We start from the raw sequence: 21,917 nt of genomic DNA on the forward strand, positions 1-21,917 counted from the left end.
AATTAAATATAAAAGCACTATCCCTCAAGTTTTTTTTTAACTTTTGTGTGCATTACTATTATATTTAAAATAATTAAGCACTGCTTTATATGTTTATTTGTTTTTTTTTTTTTCTAAAATAAATTAAAATTAAATTTTTATGACATGGAAAAATTTCGATATGTTGTTTTTTTTTCAGGATTTTTTTTTTATAAATTTACTTTATAATTTTGGATTTATTTTGTGTCTTATAATCAACAGGGAGAAAAATCATTGGGAACAAAATACAATCAAGCAATTCTTCTCGTGCGTGTTTCTTCAATTCCACTATTATTAGGAAGATTTTATATATTTTTGTATATTTATATAAAAATTAAAAAAATAAATGAAATAAAACCAAATAAAAAAAATATGTTTTTTTTTTTTTGTAATTTTATTAATGAAATCGAAAAAAATCTGTCATTTATTCAAATAAAAACTATAAAATTGTTTTACAAAATAAAACTTACTAAAATAAATAATAGCAGCAAAAAAAAAAAAAATAAAATTATAATTAAAAACAAGAAAAAAAAATAATATATTTATATTTCATAACTCATAGCTACCATTCGATAACAGCATCGATGTTTTTTTATTTATATAATTTTAATTTAATTAAGTACCAATAAATTTCTTAAAAACTATTATATTACATGAAAAAAAAAAATAAAAACAAAAAAATAATAAATGATATATAACAAATCTGATAGTAAAAACTATTCGACAACAACCAAATGAATTAAATTCTTTTTTTTTTCTAAACTAAGAATAAATGTGTGTATTTTTGTTTATTTTAGCACTAAAAGTCCAATTGTATGTTTATTTTTTTAAAATAAATTCGAAAAAATAATCAGAATTCATAAATATAATTTTAAATTAAATTTGAATTACTTACTAAAAATTCATTTCTTATTTTTTTTTTTTTAATATTTTGAGATAACTTTAAATGTGCCATTTTATAACTATTATTTGCTTTAAATTTAAATTATATTTTAAATAAATTGCACAAAAATAAAATGCTTAAAATTTAACTATAACTATATTCGTTGATGATTTTATTTTATGTATTTTTTTTTTCATTTGTTTTACTGCTGAACGTTTTCTATAAGTAAAGTATGTTTTATTTTTCAAGTGTAGCTTAGAGATGGAGACTGATCTCAGTCTGAATCTCCACAAATTGTCATTGAATTCTGACACAAAATTAAAATCTATAAAATAATCTAAAAATTGAATTTATTTCTCCCTGTCCAAAACTATGTATTTTTAGTTTTAGTATTTTTTTTTATTAAAATTTTCTTTGAATCTAAAATTTTTATTCTAAATTATATTTTTAAAAAATTATTATTTTATTACTTTTATTTTTGTTGTTGTTGTTATTTTAGATTAACTTACTCACAGTGATATGGTTGTTTCTGATATATTGCTGAATTTCTTGTTTGAATACAATTATTTTGTTTTTTTTTTCTTTACCATTTTTAACAAAAATTAGCATTTTTCTTCTTATTATTCTGTATACATATTAATTTTTTTTTTTGTATATAAATTAAAAAATATTTAAAAATATTCCTTTCTTTTGTATTAGTATTCTTTTTATTTTTTTATTTATACACATGCTTTCATTTAAAACTAAGAAAAGAAAATGTTAGTTAATTTATATTTTATTTTTATTGTATTTAGTTTTTTACTTTAAGTAAAATTGGATTAAAGTTAATTTAAAAAAAAGGAAAGAAAATTCAAAAGAAAAAATTATTGTAAGAGAAAAAAAAAAACTAATATAATTATGTCTTTTTTTGTTTGTATAGTTACTTAAATTTATATAAAATTAAATATTTTTTTTTGTTTAATTTATTAGGTATTTAACCATTTTTTTTGTCATAGTCCTCTTTGATTTAAAGTTAATAAATTGTTGTTGCTTAGGTTCATTTTATTTTTGTTTCTTCGTTTTATTTAAAATTAAAAAAATAATAATACTAGTCTAACCAATGTGATTTGTTTCTGTCTAGTCTAATTTTTTTTTTTTATTTATGTTTAATTGATTTAAGTAACTTATTCCATTGATTAATAAATTCCATTTAAGTAGTTCAGTTTTTTTTATATTTTTTTTTAAACATTTTTTAATGTTTTTTTTATTCATCAATATTGTCAAATTAAATATGTATTTAATTACAAATTTTCTATATTTATTTTTTTTTTTCTAAATAAATTTTATTTAGTTTTTTTTTATCATTTTTGTTTGTTTGAAAATTTTAATCTAAAACAAAATGAGAACGAAACATGCTAAATATAAATAAAATATAATTTAATTTTTTTGGGCCACAAATTTGATAAATAATTTATATATATATATATAATTATATGTATATGTTTACATAGAATGAATTAGTCTAATATTTTATTAAAATGAATAAACAAAAATCAGTAATAATTCATATTTTTAATTACGTATTTTATAAATACATTAATACTCTACAAGGAAAGAAGGAAGAAAAAATCTTACAATTGAAAAATACAACAAATAAAAAAACGATATAACAAAATTATTGAATAAAAACAAAATAAAACAAATAAAAAAAAAACATAAACATAACATTAGTTTGTTGTTTTTTTTTTGTATCATTTTTTTTTCTTTAGAAAAAAAAAATTAGTAACATATTTATATGCTTTCTTTATCATTATTACTTTTTTTTAAATTTGTTTCTTTTAATAAAAAAAACATTATAAGAATTTTCCAAAAAACGATGAATCTCGGGATTTTCTTTTAAAATTATTCTTCTTCTCCTTGTTTTTTTTTTTTTATTTATTAATTTGTTGTTTCATGCGTGGGGATGGTGGTTTTTTTCTTTCTATTTTTTTTTTTAATTTTTTTTTCTTTGTAGTTTTTTTTATTAATTAATTTTGTTTTGTAATAATTATTTTTTTTTATATATTAATTAATTAATTAATGTTTTTATAAAATTTTAATTAAATCTCAATTGTAGGCATCCGGTTTTAAATCACCACCGTCATTTTCTTTTTCAATGATACCTTCATTGGTCGCATTATTCCATGCGCCATTCATGCTTTTTGACGATGAGAAACAAAGTTTCATTATGAAGGGGAATTTTGTGCCTAAAATGAAATAAACAAAATTGAAAAATTAAATTTTGTGTTTTATTTATTGGATGTGAACAAAACAAATTAAAAAAAAAAAATCAAAATATATATAAGGAAAGTGGGAAAAGGATATTTTATAGAAGGAAATAAAATCATCACTTTATTGAGGATTTTTTTTTTTTCAAATTTTCTATGAAAGAGCATACGAAACTAATAAAACAGTTTGGCAACTAGGGCGTATTCATGTGTGTTTTTTCGTGAATTCATTGACGTTTTGTATTTCTAATAATTTTTTGTATGAAAGTGTCAAGAAGTAAGCAAAAACATTTACATATGATCACTGTGGCGTATACGTGTTTTTTTTTTAAGTTTTTTTTTAATTTTTTTTTTTAATTCATAAAATTTAAAGAACTCTGGACCTGTAGGAGGGAAACATGGTTTCTGTCAGAGTTGATAATATTTTAGTAAGTACTTTTAAGTAAGAACTTTTTGCCCTAAATTTACTCTTTAAGATTTAAGCTGAAATCAACATGAGACCATTCAATGTTTAAAAAAATATATCACACGTAAAATTTGTACAAAATCATTTTTTGGTATCTAAACATACAAATAAACCATCTCTTTGGATTTAGTATCCGCCTGATGCTTATTTATTTATGTACAACCAACAACAACAACAAAAAAAAAAATCACACCAACTCACTTAATAATTCTGTTTTATGGCCAAAAACCTGTGTACCGTTAGCTTGTATACACGATACACGCATAGCGCTTAAATAAATTTTTGCAATAAAATTGAAAAATTAATGTCAAACGATGTCACAAAAATGTCAATAATTCAAAGTCCTCTCACACATTTTTGTATTATGTGATACAAAAAAAAAAAAAAAAAAACCCATTACATAACAGTTGCTAGCTGCATACGTTTCTCTTACATTACACCACCACTCACATTCTCCGACAGAAACAGGAGCCAGTTTTGAAAAAAGAAAAAAAAGAAATCAAACAGATCCAAATAAATTACTTCCACTTTTGAATCCTTCGAAGGCAAAAGAATAAAATGTCAAAACTGATGCAGGATGGGTCGATGTAGGAAGCTATGGGATCATGTTTTAGAATTGCCATGCCACGTTCTGTCATTGTGGCAGAGAAATTTCCATAAGATTACACAACTCCAAGCTATTTTCCAGTCGAGTCAAGCCGAGTCGAGTCGAACCGAACCGCCCTTTAGCCGCTACCATCATTCTCGTCGAGAGTCATGCTAACTCTCACATGCCTATAACCGGAAATTGCGAATTGTTTTTCACTTGGGCTTAATTTTAATCAAACGATGACACAGTCGAATGGCGGAAGGGGATTCTAATGTAAGAATATGGCTCGTGCCCTTTGTTATGGTGACCATCTGTTCTTTATTTTTATTTTTTTTTTTATTTTTTTAAGCTGAACTTGTTTAGAGGAAAACAAAGACCTTACCTAAAACAAAGACCTTAAAAAAAAAATTACTAAAAAAGCCTGTTCTTTGGTTTTATCCGCCCTTCCCCCCCTCTCCAACACCGCTTCATTTATACCATACAACGATGTTTGATATCCATATTTGCATATCAGTCAACTTTTCATGGAAATGGATAGTTTATCATAGTGGATTTAGTCTTGTAAAAGTAATATGGTAATTGGTCACTGTGGCGTATACGTGTTTTTTTTCTATTTTTTTTTTTTATTTAAAACTTTAAAGACTGATATTATGATCAGACACAGTTTGGGATTTTGTATTTTTTAGCTTTCTTTGTTCATATGAAAAATTCAGAAAGCAAAGTGAATAAGTATACATTTTTTTTTTGAGGACGTTAAATTGATTAAAGCTAAAATTTTAAATTCCATTTAGCTAATGTCTTCAAACTATGGTAACCTTACATTCCCGCATTCTCATACCCACACTAAATCAACGATAGATGTAATTGGGTGGTATATGTCCTGTATTTTTTGTTGTTTTAATTTTTTTTTCGACATTAGTTTTTTTTTCTATAAATAATAATTTAGCATTTGAAAAAAAAAATTCATATAAATGCACCAGAACTTATAGAAAACAATAACTCTAGGATTACATCTGGTACTAATGTTGTTGTTTGCTGATGATGAAAATGACGATGATGATTATACGATGGTGGTAGTAGGATGTTGAATACAACAACTTTCACATATATGTATGTAACTAGAGCGGAAACGCAGTGATTTTAATTATTTCCTTGCGGTAAGTGAAAGAACTGACTGGAATCGCTTATACACACAACAACCTACATACACACACACAATCATAATATGTACCAACATTAATAGAGTGTAGGTCTATATAATAGAAGGGAAAGTAGATTTTTAAGTGGATGTGGAAATACTGGATGATTTTGAAAAGAGCTTTTGTGTTAAAAGACTTGAGAGAAGTACATATTTGAAGGTGAGAAAACGTATGGAATATTGTATTGTTTCAATCACACAATGACAATGTGGGTGTTTTTTTTTTTTTTGTTTTGTTTTGCAGTAATACAAAGAAATAAAAGTGTAGAGCAAATCATAAATATGTAGGTGAATAATGAGTGCAAATCACATACTTATGAAACGATAAATTTTTATTGGAAATATACACTGAGGGAAAAGCCACCATAAAACAACGTAAAATCAATGAAAACCACATTGATTTAACTATTATTCGGAATGATTTTGCGTTGAAGATGAACATTTTAAAATCAAAAGGTTAATTTTTGATGGTTTCGTATCTTAAAGTCACATAAATCAAAGTAATTCATCTTTGGAACAAAGACGTTTCAACTTCAATTTATTTTTTCCCTCAGTGGTATTCAATGTTAGACTTGCAGTAGTAAATTTAGTTTTTAAAATTGGATTGAATGGCAATTTCTGGTGAAACTAGAAAAATGTATTTATATGGAGGGTTTCAAATTGATGGAAGCACCCTGTCTTCATAAACGAGATTCCAGGGTTTATCCAAACGGACCTGTTTCCTGATATACATAAATATAGCGTCATTCAGCAAAACCAAAATTGTATTTGATCCGGTTGATAGTTCAAACCAGAGCTCCTAAGACTTGATTTCCGAAGAAATAAGCTGCTCCAAACCGAAGAAATCTGTTGGACGACCGGACAGATTTTTTTTTGATATTTCTCACACCATTTTTTATACTCAAATAAACAGACAACTTAAATAAGCTCTGGAAAAAGCTGATACTACGAAAGATAAAGAAGTTTGGAGCGATAACCATATTATTCCAGACCTACAGTTCGGATTCCGTGACAAACATTCTACATTCACTCATGTGTTTCAATTTCATTTCGCTGTCCGCAAAGTCGAGGCACACATCTGAGTCAATAAGTTCTATTGTTCTACAAGAAATGGAGTAACCGGATTAACCCATCAAAATCGGAACTCTTAATCATCACACTAATACATACTTCCAAAATCTATAAATCTACTTTAAGTATAAGAATGCGTATGAGTATGAGTATGAGTATGAGTATGAGTATGAGTATGAGTATGAGTATGAGTATGAGTATGAGTATGAGTATGAGTATGAGTATGAGTATGAGTATGAGTATGAGTATGAGTATGAGTATGAGTATGAGTATGAGTATGAGTATGAGTATGAGTATGAGTATGAGTATGAGTATGAGTATGAGTATGAGTATGAGTATGAGTATGAGTATGAGTATGAGTATGAGTATGAGTATGAGTATGAGTATGAGTATGAGTATGAGTATGAGTATGAGTATGAGTATGAGTATGAGTATGAGTATGAGTATGAGTATGAGTATGAGTAAGACTATGAGTATCAATATCAGTATCAGTACCATTTTATTTGTTTCAATTTTGATTTTAACTTTCTTTAAGGTCGCAACAAATTTTCAATTTTGTATTCAAAAGCAAAATTCTTTCTATTTCATCAAAAAAAAAACCAAATAAGATTATTTCAGTGAATAGCATTTTCAAAACCAATATTCAATCGATTTTCATATAAACTCGTTAATTTTAACCCAATTTGGTATTAAACTATCAACAATAATGCTCAAATAAAAGACCACACAATAATGATCATAAATGCATTTACCCATTAAACCCTATGCTTTTGTATAGAATGTCGGATTAAAACCCTTTATACTGACCATCACTCAGCTAAAATTGACTTAATTCCCTCAAGTTAAATATTTTATCAACACAAACGCCATTAAAAGTAAATAAATGTTCATTTTTCTTTTCTCTTACTCAATTTTTCCCACTCTCTCTGTAGTCCTGTAGAAGCGATAACAGCTCCATCTCAACCTCAACTACTCTATTTTCCATCATCATCATCATCATGATATTCCATATATGCATGCAAAACATAAAATTTTCACAATTTTACACAGAAAACATCTCAAAGTTCGTCCCCATGCATGAACATACTTTTATAACACAAGCCAGAATTTTGCGAGCATAAAATGGTTGTTGGACTTTTAGTGAATATCCGGTGCGATAATCAAATTTTCATCCCTTCAATCTCAATTATGCTATAATGAAACGTTTTATAGGATTTCCATTCTATAGATTATACGTTATACATTGTGTGATGTCACACAAACAAGGTCAATTCTATATAAAATCCCAAGGCTAATTGATTGCTTTAAACATTATTAAGCCGCACGTTTTAGAAATGTGTTCTCCTTTTATATGAAAAGAAGAAAAGTCAAAACATTATAATGTGCAACCGGATGACCGACCTTTCAACTCAACCCACCAACTCAACCTTTTGATTCCCAGCCATTGCTGGAACGACTGGTTATGCAAAATGAAATTCGGGGCTCCTGGAAGGAAATTATTCGCCTTGGTTTATTTTGGGAAATCTTTGACATTTTTTTGAAAAAAACATATAACTTTGTTTGCAAATTTCTCGATAAATAGTCAACCGATTTTGATCAGATTTTCATTGCTTCAAGCCCTTAGGTAACCCAAATAATACTGCATTCTCGAAAAATTTAACTCCAGCCCTGAATGTGCCCTTATTTAATTCAGGATTTTCGCTTTTTCACAGTCTGTTTGGTAATGCGAAAATGAAAAAAAAAACTGAAAGAAAGCAATATGTTTTTCTGTGAGAGATGTGCTTTGAATAGCCAAACCCCGTCTTTTGAATAATTTATTCAAAAATATCATTTTTTTCTGATTTAACTTACTGCGCTAAATGGATAAAGTTCCAACCATCAAGCTTTCAAGCAAGAAAATAAAAACACACAGAAAAACAACCAAGAACATCCCTTAGCTCATTACTGAAGCTTATAAGATATAAAAAAAAGGTATAGAACTACCACTTCGGTCTTTGGTTTTTCCTTAAACATTCTGCTGCTTCTGCTTAATTCATAAATCGTTTGCATAATGTGGTAGAAGTTTTAATATAAATTTTTGCTCCTTTTAACTTTCTTTAAAGAAAAAAAAAAACATAGTCGAAAAAAAAAATAAATAAAGCTGGTTAATGGAGCTTGATGATGTTATGTCAAAGTCGAGGTAATTTTTGTATTAAATTTCATTATTAATTAAATTTCACACATCATCTATGTCAAACTGATAAAAATGGTGCAAACAAAAAAATATTAAACCATCATGTCACCATTTTGACAGTTGAAATTGTGAATTATTTTTGTTTTTATTTTTTTTTATTTTTATTTCTCTGTCATTTTAATTGAAAGCTTATAACCTTCAAAAGATTGTGGGCCTCACAACCCTCCTATTTCAACGTATTTGATAGCAAGTCAGTTAAAATAAAAACCACATGAGCTTGTAACGAAACGTCAACGTTTACATGAAATGGCAGTGGTTAGATTATAAGAGTATTAAATGTCAAGGGTAATTGACTGAATAAAAAAAAAAAATCCCCATAAAAAAAAAAGGGTCGAAAAGTGTTGGGTTTACTATGAGGAAAAATGATGAAAAAAGGTAGTTATAACGTAGGTAGATATTAGATATAAGGGAGTACTAATTTTTCATTTGGTTTGAAAGCAATTCAATTTTGAGTTCAGGAAGTGGAAGTGTTTTTTTTTGTATATGCTAGGGCGTTTGAAAGGAATACCGATGGGGTTTTTAGCCAGTGAAGGGCATTTTTTTTTTTTTTTTTTTTTCAAATGTCAGAAATGATATTTCCAATGGTTATATAGTAGTATACTGTAATAATTTCTTAGGAAAACTGTTGAAAGGTTTTGCAATGAAAAGATAAATTTGAATTAAAGGTTGGCAAAGAGTCAGATAACCTTCATGAAGGATTAAAATTGTGTTTGAAATTTGTTTACCGGAACGTTTCGTCAGCACGTCAATGTTGAAACATTTTTATTAAATTTTTGTTTCTTAGTGCTAAAAAAAATAGACCCCAACGAATAGTTAAACATTGAGACAATGTTTCAAAGCAATTAGTAGATTTAGTAGAATTTCGATGACAACTTGCTGCCAAAAGATGACCCGAACGCGAAAGTTGACTTTGAACCTGAAATTTTCAATGCGGTTGATGCGGAAGATCCTGAAAGTAATTAGGATGATTTACAAGGACATGGCATGTAATTTTCCTCTAGCTAAAAAAACACATCCCAGAATCATTTTTGACAATATGTTTTCGGAACAAAAGCAAGCTTTATGTTAAGTTTAGGTTCTGTTTGAGATTTTTAATCGTTGTTAAGAAGTCAGTTTGTCGAAAACTATTTGAAAGATCTTGGTTCTTTATAAAGAGGTTTTCTTTTCCAATTCCTTAAAAAAAAACTTTATGCCAACCCAAAGAGGAAAGAAATGGGGGCAAAAGGACAAAGGAGTAGATAATAGGAGAATCATTTCAAATATACCAGTAAGCAAGCTAACTGACTCATTCCTGATCCAAACACTGTCACCACCAGCAGAGGTAGGAAAAGACTCTTACTGTCATTAAATATAATAATCGCGAGCCAGTTTATTGCTACTTCGTATAAAATGGCTTCCTATACGACAACAGTAAAAAGATATCTCAAGTAAAGGTTGCCATTCAAATTTTCCTTAATTTAGTTATTAATTTATCAATGCGTTTCGGTTACATTTAACAGAGATACAAAGTTAATAAAATGCACGACTGGGTCGCACGAACTTGCTCTTAGAGTTCAAGTTGCTTAAATTTTTAAGACTTTTTATATAGAAACTTGGGAAATTTAGGTATATAAAAAAAAAAAATTAATTTTTCAAAAAAATAAAACAATATCTGAAATCAAATCGCCCCACAAAACAGGTATGCAGTTTTATTTGATATATTAAGGTGCATTTTTAGAAAAAAAATTTTCAAAATCGTTAGAGCCGTTTTTTAAAAAACTAATTTTTCTTAAATAATTTTTTGAAAAAAAAGTTGAAAAATAAAATTGGTATGCCATTTTTAAGAAATAACTAATCAACATCTAAAAACAAAATTTCAAAAAAATTCAATGTCCCGTTTTCGAAAATTTGATTTTTCAAAAAAAATTTTCAAAATTTTTTTTAAAATCCAAAAATTATTTTTTTTTCAAAATTTTATTTTTGGCTTATATTTAAATTATATAAATGCTTTTGTATAAAAAATTTCGTTGAAATACAATAAGCAGTTTGGCAGAAAATCAGATTTGAAAAAAGCGGTCCTATGGCAGGTACCGTTAATAATGATTTTCCAAAAAAAACTTTCTTCATCAAAAGATAGACCTTATTTAAAAACTAACATTTGAATTTTTTTAACAAAATCGTTGGAGCCGTTTTCGAGAAATTAAACTTTTCCGAAATTTTTATATGGCAGGTACCGTTATTTTTGGTCCAAACAAATTAATTCCAAAACCCCCTCTGGAGAGTCACCAAAAACTGCTACATAGCAAGTTTGAAGGCAATCGGTCCATCCGTTTAGGCTCTAGCTCCTTATACAGACAGACAGACAGACTGACAGACTGACAGACTGACAGACTGACAGACTGACAGACTGACAGACTGACAGACTGACAGACAGACGGACAGACGGACTTCCGGGACCCACTTTTTTGGCATTGTCTACCATCGTAATGTCATGGAAAAATGTTATCTCAACTTTTTTTTTTTGTACGAATGCATAACTTGATATATAGTACCTATATCGCAAGTAAAAAAGCAATTTAGGACCTTCTTTTACAACAAATGGTAGCTTCAAGAAATAATTATAAAAAGAAATTATGTTACCAAAAGACGAGCCTATACTTTGTTTTTTTTTTTTTTTCTCTCTTTTTTTTTCTCTGATTTTTTTCATTCAAAATTTTCAAAACTTTGTACGAAAAACAAGATAAACAGTGGTTGCAAATTAAAAGTTTTTCTAATTTTTTCGTATAAAAATGTCAAGCCCGAAAATTTTTTTGAGTACCCCAAAGTCAAAAAAAAAAAAAAACTCTTTTGGAGCAAGAAAAATTACCTGCACCGTTAAGTATGAATGACAAACGATTGAAAACTCTCCAATTATTCTTGCACAGGTAAGAATTTCGTTGGTTAAGAGAGTGCCGGATTAACCATGTCATGGGCCCCTAGGCACAGTAATTCTTGGGCCCTTTTCCGATGGTTTTTCAATATCATAAGCTCTTTTTAAGTTAAGTTAGAAATTTGTGTAGGTAACTTACTAAAGACTAATCGGCTATAATCTGTGTCCAATCATGTCATTTTATAAACGTAAACTAAAAATTTTGTAATAACTATAATAAATATTGCAGCGATATTTCAACATTAAAGCAACTTGATGCTTCACAGATAACTTCGATTAACGATAAGTTATTAGAAAATATTAATATGTCGACTTTTCACGAGTCGGTTTTAGCCACATGATATGTCTCACGGCTAAAGTCGACTAGGACTCTAGTATGGGGATTATCACTTTAGTCGCGTGCGGCTTACCTTCACACGACTTGACTGACGCCGAAAAGCTTCGCCGCACGGCGAAAATCGACTCGTGATAAGTCGGCATTACGGTTTCATTATAAAACTGGAGAGAGAAATCATACCAAAAAGTTTTAATTTTGATTCAATTACACAGCCACACAAAAAAATATAAAAGTTCTGGTCTGGGGTTGCGACCAGGTTTTTCATATAGTTTTGGGGTCGCTGAAACCGAATCCGAAGTCCGTTTTGCCCCATCACGTCAGGTTTTCGAGATAACCTCAAAAAATGTCACGAAAACAAAAATTTTTTTTCTCTGATCTGGATGTGCGAATATGTTAATCATATAGTTTTTGGATCGCTGAATCCAGATTCGAAGTCAATTTTGCCCTATCACGTCAGGTTTCTGAGATATCCTCCAAAAAATGTCAAAACCAACAAAACAAAATTTCTTATCTGGAGTTGCGACTAGGTTTTTCATATAGTTTTTGGGTTGCTTAAACCGAATCCGAAGTCTATTTTGCCATATCACGTCAGGTTTTTGAGATATCCTCAAAAAATGTCAGATAAGAACTTTTTTTTTTGAGTTTAGACATTTTTTGAGGATATTTCAAAAACCTGACGTGATGGGGCAAAACGGACTTCGGATTCGGTTCCAGCGACCCCAAAACTATATGAAAAACCTGGTCGCAACCCCAGACCAGAACTTTTATATTTTTTTGTGTGGCTGTGTTATTATAACCCAGGCAAATTAGTCAAAATATGGGCATGAAATCAGATTTTTTCACGTTACAATATTTTTTTCATGCGAAACACAGGTTGTCCTTATCATAAAAGTTAATTTGTTTGGATGATAGGAGGTCGGGAGCAGCCGCCATCTTGGAAAAGAGATTGGTATCGTTTTTATTGAATAGCTACATTGTTGTTCAAATAAACAAAAAATGACAAAGGTAAGATTTATTAACAATAAAGTTATATAAAAAATGATATACAAACCAATTCCGTGATTTGATTAAATCTAATATCAATTTGAGTAACTTCTCTGCGTGCACAATCTCACATTTTCTGACGTATCTGATTGCAACATGAAGATCTTGAATGGCACCATCGCGTTACTAAACTGTGGTTCGATGTCGTTGGAATTATATTCGAATACACAAGAAATATTAATATTTTTTTTTAAGAAGAGATTTACAGTTTAAATATTAAGGTTGGAGCACATGGGAAGAAGTATTTTTTTTTAATTTGTTATATAAATATGATGAATTTTGATTTTGTAAAAAGAACTTTTTTATTAAAACGTGATATATTTTGAGCTGACTGTATTCCCATTTTCTGGGTTGATTTTTCCGTTTTCCCTAATCAAAAATCCCGAAAAAAACGGGAAAAAATCCCTCAATCTGGCATCGCTGGGTTGGGCCCTTCAGGATGGGATGGGAGTCATAATTCATTATAAACACATGCATACATATATACAATAGCCCTGTTATATTGAAGGTGGTAGTTTACTCGTGAGTAGAAATCTAGTTCAACAACTACACATTCCTATCTCCGCGAGTAGAAGATTGTGTTATTTATAGTAGGTACTAGATCTACTCATGACTAACCACCTCCAATGGAACGGGGCTAATGTTTTTATGATTTGCAAAAGTTTTTTTATTCTTCTTTTTTTTTGTTGTTCTTTTTTCTTATTTTTTCAAATACAATGTAATGCTGTTTTTTATTGAAGATAGTTTTCCAAGAAATTTTGTTTGTTCGTTGTCAGGGTGAGGGGCCCCTAGCTGAAGTGGGGCCCCTAGGCAGCTGCCTAGTTTGCCTTGAGGCTAATCCGGCACTGGGTTAAGATACGTAATGTGCAACGAAAAGTAAAATTTTCTTTTACGATTGTTTTTAAAATTTGTTGTCAATTTTATTTAACTCCAGTTTATATTTGCCAGGTTGAAAAGCTCCATCAGGAAAAGTTTTTTTCGAATAAAGAACAGAAGAGTTAAGAACCCAGCTAAATTTCAAAAATTTTAAGGACATGTTAGAAGTTTATTTTTAAAGATTATACAATTTTAAAATCATTTTAAATAAAATTAAAATGTTAAAAAATAGCTCTCACGATTTGGATTGAAAAAATATTTTTTTAGAAGTGATTAACAGTAGGTACTTATTAAGTATAAAAACACTTTCTTTATTTTGTCTACGACTTAATTTGATGATTTCAACGAAAATGCTCACATAAAATTGTTTAAGAAATCTTTATATCAAAATGAAGCAAAAATTATGAAAACGCATTTTAAAAAATTTCAATTTTTATTTATTTTTATGTTTTTGAAGGATCAATATTTTCAAAACGATCCGAAAAATGTTGAATGTGTCCCGGGTTTTGCTTCTGGAAATATGTTCACCGTACCTATGATACAAATTCTTCAAAAAAAAAATGTTTCAATGTCTGATCTGGAAGTAGAAATTTATAAATGCTCCTTAATGATTTGAAGAAATGAACTAAAAAGGAACATTACCACTACAAAGTTATCATAACACACTTATTCTGCGAAAATAGAGCTTGAACCAAACCATACTTTTCTAGAGGATTTTTGTGTGCTGATGCGGAATCCGAAGTCCAAATACTTATGCAATCTCAAAAGCCATGTTTTATCGTCTTAAATATTTATCTTTTTTCAAAATTATTATTATTTTTTTAATATATTTGAAATAGCAGGTTATGATATCTCAAAATCATAGTGGTTAACGTAACTTATAGTTTTTTGAAGCAGAATTGAAGTAAATTCGATTTTTCGACTCCTGATTTGGACTAAAAAATATATATTTGAGATCAAACATCAAAAAGAATTTCATTTAAAATTAGTTTTTGAGGCTTTATAGCGAAAGTATTGATAGGTAGAGCTCATAAATTAGACGAGATGGAATAAATCTGTAAACAGTTTTGAATTCAGCACACTCAAGTTAATTAAAATCACCTTACAGCGTTCTTGCTCCCGACTTTTTGTTGTTTTTTTGCCGACCAGTGTAATTAAGAAGAAGTGCGCTCCTAAAGCTCAATAATCTAATTTTTTCAAAGCCGAAAAAGGATATAAAATATTATTATTAAATATTTTTCAAAGTTACGTTGTCAAAATTCTTACATTAAATTTCAAATCTCACTCAATGGAAAATGATCATTTCATAACCGCAATGTACAAGCAAGCACATTTTGAGTAGTAAAAACGTCTTTACGAAAATAATTTTTCTTGTTCTTAATCTTCAATAAAAATTCAATAGATTATAAAACACGTACTTAAGTAAACTAAAATTAGTATTAGGCTTGACTGTTTTTGAGATTGGAGATTAAAAGTTTTATTTTTGAAACCTTTCCATTGCTGGATTTTTTTAAGTCTCAATATCAGATTAGAAATTTTAAAAATATTAGTTTTTAATTGCTATAATGTTTCGATCTTTTTTAAACATTTTTTAAAACATAATTTGAACGAAAAAAAAAACAAAAAAAACTGACGTAGGTAGCAAAACTTTTCTGAAAGTTTATAAAACATAACCCTTTTTTTCCCTTGAATCACTTTCTGATTAATTGGTTTCGGCTCTTTAATATTCATTTGAGTTTTTAATCTCTTCCTTTCTTTTTGTTTTTTTTTTTTTTGCAAAGGATACATTTCTCAATCAAACCATACTACAAAGAACTCACTTATAGCTTACTTTTAATTACCCCTGTGTCCTTAAGTATATAGGAAAAGGGTTAAATTTACAAAACTGGGAGGTATTATAAACTTCATCCATCCACTTGCAGTCAGAATCAGTTAAAAACAGCAATTAGAATGATTTATTCAAAATCATTAAAAAAAAAATGCAGAAAAACTTTTATTACTCCAAGTAATACCTACAATCTGCCTCACTTTACTGTAATTGTAGTTCATATAGCTACCCAAAGGCCATTAGAGCTATACAGAGACTTTAAAAGCAAATCTCTCTTTGATTTCACACAGTTACACTCTCGAATGGTATCAATTTTTATACAAAATTTAAGGACAACATTTTTCGATTCTGATGCGGTTTCCATAAATTTGGTTTTACTTATTTTTTGTTTCGCACAAACTAATTAACCTCACAGAAAAAATGCAAAAATACAAAATTGTTCTCAATTTGCCAGGATTAAAATTTTTTTTTGTTTTCTGTTTTTTATTTAATTTCTCCATTTCCCATCGAATTGCAAAGTCCCGCCGAGTATCGATGATGATATCAAACAACAAATATTTACCGCGCGCATGTTTATATCCTTAAAACTTTTGTGTCATTATAAAATCCTTGGTCGCAAGCAATATACATACATATAAGTATGTTTGGGTTTGTGTTTGTCGTTTTTAATTTTATACTTGGAAAGGACATTCAAAAACAGCGTTTTTGATGACTTAAGGGTCTTTAGGGGGTTCAATTTGCTGTTTACTCTGCAGCTACTTCTGCTCCTGCTGCTGCTACTTTTGTACCCAGCAAGTGTCCAATGTGAATTTTAATGAGGAGCCATTTCATTTCAGGAGATGAAGGTTTTTGTTCGGGTTCCGATATGCGGGTAGGTATACGAGACGATACATAAATATATATAAAAAAAAAAGTTATAAGAGAAGAGGATATTATCGAGGGATACTTTGATTTGGGCATGACCAAAACTGATGGAGGGTTGAACAACACTTGAATGTGGGAATATTAAAAGTTTCAACAATGAAACACGGGTTTATCGTCAACGACCGACCGACACAATCGTGAGGGGGCGGGCGCGGTCGTACTGATGGTATGAGGTATAAGGAGTTAAGAGCATTGCCTCTTCTCCATTTTTAATGGCGAAAAAGCACTTGAAAGTGTTGTGTACATGCCAAATGTCTCGATAGTAAGCCATAAAGGTTAAGTAGTAATTTGTTGTTATGCGATCGTTAACAGAATTTTTTATGAACCCTCTCGCTGATAGGCGGAACTGCAAAATTGTGTTGAAAAGTAGGATATCGAGAGGGTGAAAATTTTCATAAATTTCTCACAGAGGGAGGGTTGAGGGAGGGGTGTTGAAAAATAAGGGTCTTTCAAATATAATTGTATTATATCAGTTTTGTAGATACTGGTAGAGGTATGTGTGTACCTATGGGGTATGGGTTATTTTAATGGGATTTGTTTGGTTTTCCGATGAGAAGTTTTCAAGCTCATAAAAATGGTGATTTAATATGAGTTAACGAGGTATTTCTTTTTTTTTTTTTTGCTGGTCGATTATAGTAACGTAAAGCAATTTGGTTGAAAGTAACTTTTTTTTTCAAAATAAAAACCAATATCTGCAAAGCCCATTTAAACAGAAAGAAATTAATTTTGGTTAGTACTTGATGTTGATTTTTAATTTTACCGAAAACACATCTGGTAATATTGGTAAAGTAATAACGACTTTCCTTAATTAAGGTTTTAATTTGAGGTTTTGAAAAGTTTTTCAAATTGTGTATAGACTTTGAAAATGTTGCGAGAAATACAAAGTAAGGAAGGGTATTTGCAAACTTTGTATTTCAAATAGAACAACTTTTCTGGTAATTATACCAACCTATTGGAATTTGAATTAACAAAATTTGTAAAGAGAACCAAGTTGATTTCACATTAAAATGAAATTAATTAACGTTTTTGAAAGTACCTAATTTAACTGTGTTATTTTTGCGTGGAAAACGAAAAGTGTGTCGATTTAGTTGAAACTAAGGGATAAAGGTCAAAATCCTTTTTTTTTATTTGGCTCTTTCAGAATTGCTGAATTATTGGCATCCAAACACTGCTATTTCTTAAATTCGGAAGCAGATGTCTGCTGATCCAAGTCTCGAAACAATTTTTGGTTTACAGATATGAGCTCAAAGTGAACAAGCCTATGCATTTAGGTAGAAAAATGATAATTTTATTTTTTTGGGATATTCGAGAAAAAAATGCATTTTAAAAAATTTCCTCCAAATTCATTGAATGAGACATCAAAGGAAAGGTATCTTTAAACTCTATTTATAACTGAAAACCAAACGATTCTTGGAGGTCTAGTTGCAGAGTTATTGGCATCCAAACATGTTTTTTTCTTACATTCGGAGGCAGATATCTGCTGATCAAAGCCTCGACACAAGTTTGGGTTTGCAGATATGAGTTCACAGTGAACAAGCCTATGCATTTAGGTAGAAAAATGATAATTTTATTTTTTTGGGATATTCGAGAAAAAAATGCATTTTAAAAAATTTCCTCCAAATTCATTGAATGAGACATCAAAGGAAAGGTATCTTTAAACTCTATTCATAACTGAAAACCAAACGATTCTTGGAGGTCTGGTTGCTGAGTTATTGGCATCCAAACATCTTTTTTTCTCAAATTCGGAGACAGATATCTGCTGATCAAAGCCTCGACACAAGTTTGGGTTTGCAGATATGAGTTTACAGTGAACAAGCCTATGCATTTAGGTAGAAAAATGATAATTTTATTTTTTTTGGGATTTTCGAGAAAAAATCAAGGTTAACTCCTTGCCGAAAAAAAATTAATTGCAAAAAATTTCCTCCAAATTCATTGAATGAGACATCAAAGGAAAGGTCTCTTTAAACTCTATTCATAACTGAAAACCAAAAGATTCTTGGAGGTCTGGTTGCTGAGTTATTGGCATTCAAACATCTTTTTTTCTTACATTCGAAAACAGATATCTGCTGATCAAAGCCTCGACACAAGTTTGGGTTTGCAGATATGAGTTCACAGTGAACAAGCCTATGCATTTAGGTAGAAAAATGATAATTTTATTTTTTTGGGATTTTCGAGAACCCCTTGCCGAAAAAAAATGCATTTTAAAAAATTTCCTCCAAATTCATTGAATGAGACATTAAAGGAAAGGTCCCTTTAAACAATATTCATAACTGAAAACCAAAAGATTCTTGGAGGTCTCGTTGCTGAGTTATTGGCATCCAAACATCTTACATTCGGAGACAGGAGGAAATAATACCATCGAACGAAAATTTGTTGGTTTACTTAACCAAATTTTTTAGGAAAATAAATTAGAAAATTCCACAAAAACGAAAAAAATCATATTTTTGATTTTCTAAAAGAATACCTAAATGTCTTTATAATACTTTCAATTCCGGAAAACTTTGTCAAAAACAAAATTAATCCACACATATTTACATATTTATACAAATTAACATTTTTCAGTGACAAAAGTCGTCCAACAATTAAAATATCAATTTTGATATTTTATCATAATCATTTTGACATTTTTTAATTTCAGGTGGGATAGTGAAAATTTCACTTTGACAATTAAAATATCATTTTGACATTTTTTAAAGTTTAAGTGGATAGTGAAAATTTCACTTTGACAATTAAAATATCAATGTTAACTAGATTTTACGTTTTAGTTTATTATAATGGAACCTATTTCTTTCCTTTTCATTTTTATTATTTTTATTATTTTAATAATTTTCTTTCTTTTTTCAAAACATTACTTAAAGGAAATATTCTTTACAAAATAATGGTGATATTATTTTTTCTATTATAGGTGATATAATTGTTTTGTTATTTTCTCCCAAACTATGTGAAGTAAAATCTTAGTGCCGATCAAATTTTCTCAGTAAATCATACATTTTACTTCGAAAAAACACAAAGCGCCTTTAAATTAGTACACATTAAGAATTTTTTATTTAATATTTTTCAATAATTTGGAATGAGAAATTGATATGAAAAAATGATAATAAAATATCAAAAAAAATTTCCAAAATGTGACATTTAAATATCATCCTGATAATAAAAATGTTGTTTTAACATTTTAAATATCATAAAACACATTTTATAGAGCATTTTTGGCTGATATTTAAAAAATGTTAATTTGATATTTAAAAAATGTTAAATTGATATTGGTTTTTTTTTTCGGTGTAAGAATGATGGAGTGAAGTGATAGTAACTTAATCCTTTTTGACGTCCATTTTTGTTAAAATAAGTAAAAGGTTCTTTGTCTTTATCCTTCAAAGTTACACTTTTTTTTTCAAAGTTAAATTTATTTTCTTCCGACAGAGCATCAATTTCCATAAAAAAAAAATAAAAATAAAAATTCTTAAAAACACAGAAATTCTTGTTAAACTCTCTCTGAATTCCAAGAATTTCCAACAAGATTCAAGAATTTATTTCAAAATAAAAACGTGTTTCATTAATGTTCTTTGAGAAAACAAAAAAAAAAAAACAAATTCCAGTTAAATTAAACCTTTTTAAATCATTATTCTATTTATTTAACTGAACATAATGAAAAGTCTTTAAGGGCAATAGAAATGATTTCTTTCTTTTTTTTTGTTTTTGTTATAAAAAAGAAACAAGAACAAAATATAAAACAGTGTTTCATGGGGTTTTTCCATTTCTAATAACTAAAAAATTATAATTACAAAAAAGAAGTTGATGGAAACAAAAAAAGAAAAAAACAAAAGGCAATAAAACAAAAAAGGGTCAAGCATTTAATCCTAGTAATCTTGGCAAAATTTTAATTGCTTTGTGTTTTTTTTATTCTTTTTTTTTCAAAGAAGGGATATTTTATATCTAAAATATAAAAAAAGAAGGAAAAACTATGGTTTTGGTGAGGATTAACTTGTTTTGTGTTTGAATAAATTGCCTTTCTATTGTTGTCATCAACTTGTCTCTTTTTTATAAATTTTTTTTTTTGCTTTTGTCGTCAAACTTTATCAGTGATAGTTATTTCTAGCTTTATATTATTTTAACTTTTAAACCTAAGGGGGAAGAACAATGTTAAAAAATAATTGGTGAAGTCGTTTAAAAAAAAGCCAAAAATAGAAAAATTCTGTTCTGCGAGTTCTTGTCCATTAAATTAAATGAAAATATGATAAATGTCCCTATACATTTATGGTCTCGAAATGTTGGTATGAGAAGTGGTAATTAGCTAATTTAAATATAATTGTACCAAATTATGAAAAATAAAAATAAAAAAAATAATAATAAAAATAACTTAATTTTGTATTGACAAAAACACCTGTTTTCTTATCTTGTTGCATTAAAATAATTGTTAATAAAAAAAAATACAAAGGATTTGAAAGATGTTGCTCTTCAATTTTGTTGCTATAAGAGTAAATGATCACCTTACGTTACACTTCGTTCATTAATATATCGAAATAAGAAAAAAAAATGCTTTAGCAATTTCTCGTTCAATTAAAAAAAAGGTTGCACCAAAATGTTTATAACTCAAAAAATATCACTTTTTAACAAAAAAAAAATGACAAAATTCTAGAACCGACGTTTTTCGGATTCTTTACAATCACTTTATAATGCTAAACGGTTATCCTTAGTTCGATTTTGCTTTATGAAAGATGAATAAAATGAATACAAAACAATGTGTTGTCATCTTTGTAATTTTCAACAAAATATATATCCCAGCATTTTTTAAGAGTTTTGTCCCATCAGACATACCTTCGCGACATTAATTTCCAATTTCAAATTCAAATTAAAGACATTTTTCATTTTTGTTTTGTTTTAACTTCCATCACATCTTTCATCGCTATACAAAGTAAAAAAAAAAAAAACAACAACAAAATTAATGTTCCACGAGACAAATAAAATATTTTACAAGAAAAATGACACAACGAGTCATAACTCTTTCCACCTTAGATGGGTAAACATTTCTCTTCTTAAATAACTCATTTAAGGCAACAATGTAAACAACAAACAAGCCAAAAAAAAAACAAAACAACTCAGAAATATTCCAAATTACTTTACAAAATAATTCTCGTACAACACGACAAAGTCGCATAAATTACAACTACTAGCTTAACGCCTGTGAAAAGTAGAGATATTTTGTGATTCCTCAACCATGTGATAAACATCCTTTTACCCTTGACAAATAAATCACTTCGCGAGAGCGAAAAAGTACCCCTCTCTCACACTTTTACATGGA

General features: G+C 28.5%; 1 protein-coding gene across 8 annotated transcripts in view; it reads right to left on the minus strand.

Annotated features, from left to right (window-relative positions):
* Positions 1–1,424: 1,424 nt before the first annotated feature.
* LOC129918124 (heterogeneous nuclear ribonucleoprotein L) overlaps positions 1,425–21,917 on the minus strand; it is a 369,767-nt gene continuing 349,274 nt past the window's right edge. For all 8 annotated transcript variants that reach the window (XM_055998477.1, XM_055998479.1, XM_055998482.1 and 5 more), the window contains one exon: positions 1,425–3,126. In XM_055998477.1, coding sequence (XP_055854452.1) covers positions 2,987–3,126 — 140 coding nt within the window. In that variant the 3' untranslated portion in view covers positions 1,425–2,986. The remainder of the gene's footprint in view (positions 3,127–21,917) is intronic.

This window comes from Episyrphus balteatus, chromosome 4 (genome assembly GCF_945859705.1).
Source record: "Episyrphus balteatus chromosome 4, idEpiBalt1.1, whole genome shotgun sequence".
NCBI lineage: Eukaryota > Metazoa > Arthropoda > Insecta > Diptera > Syrphidae > Episyrphus > Episyrphus balteatus.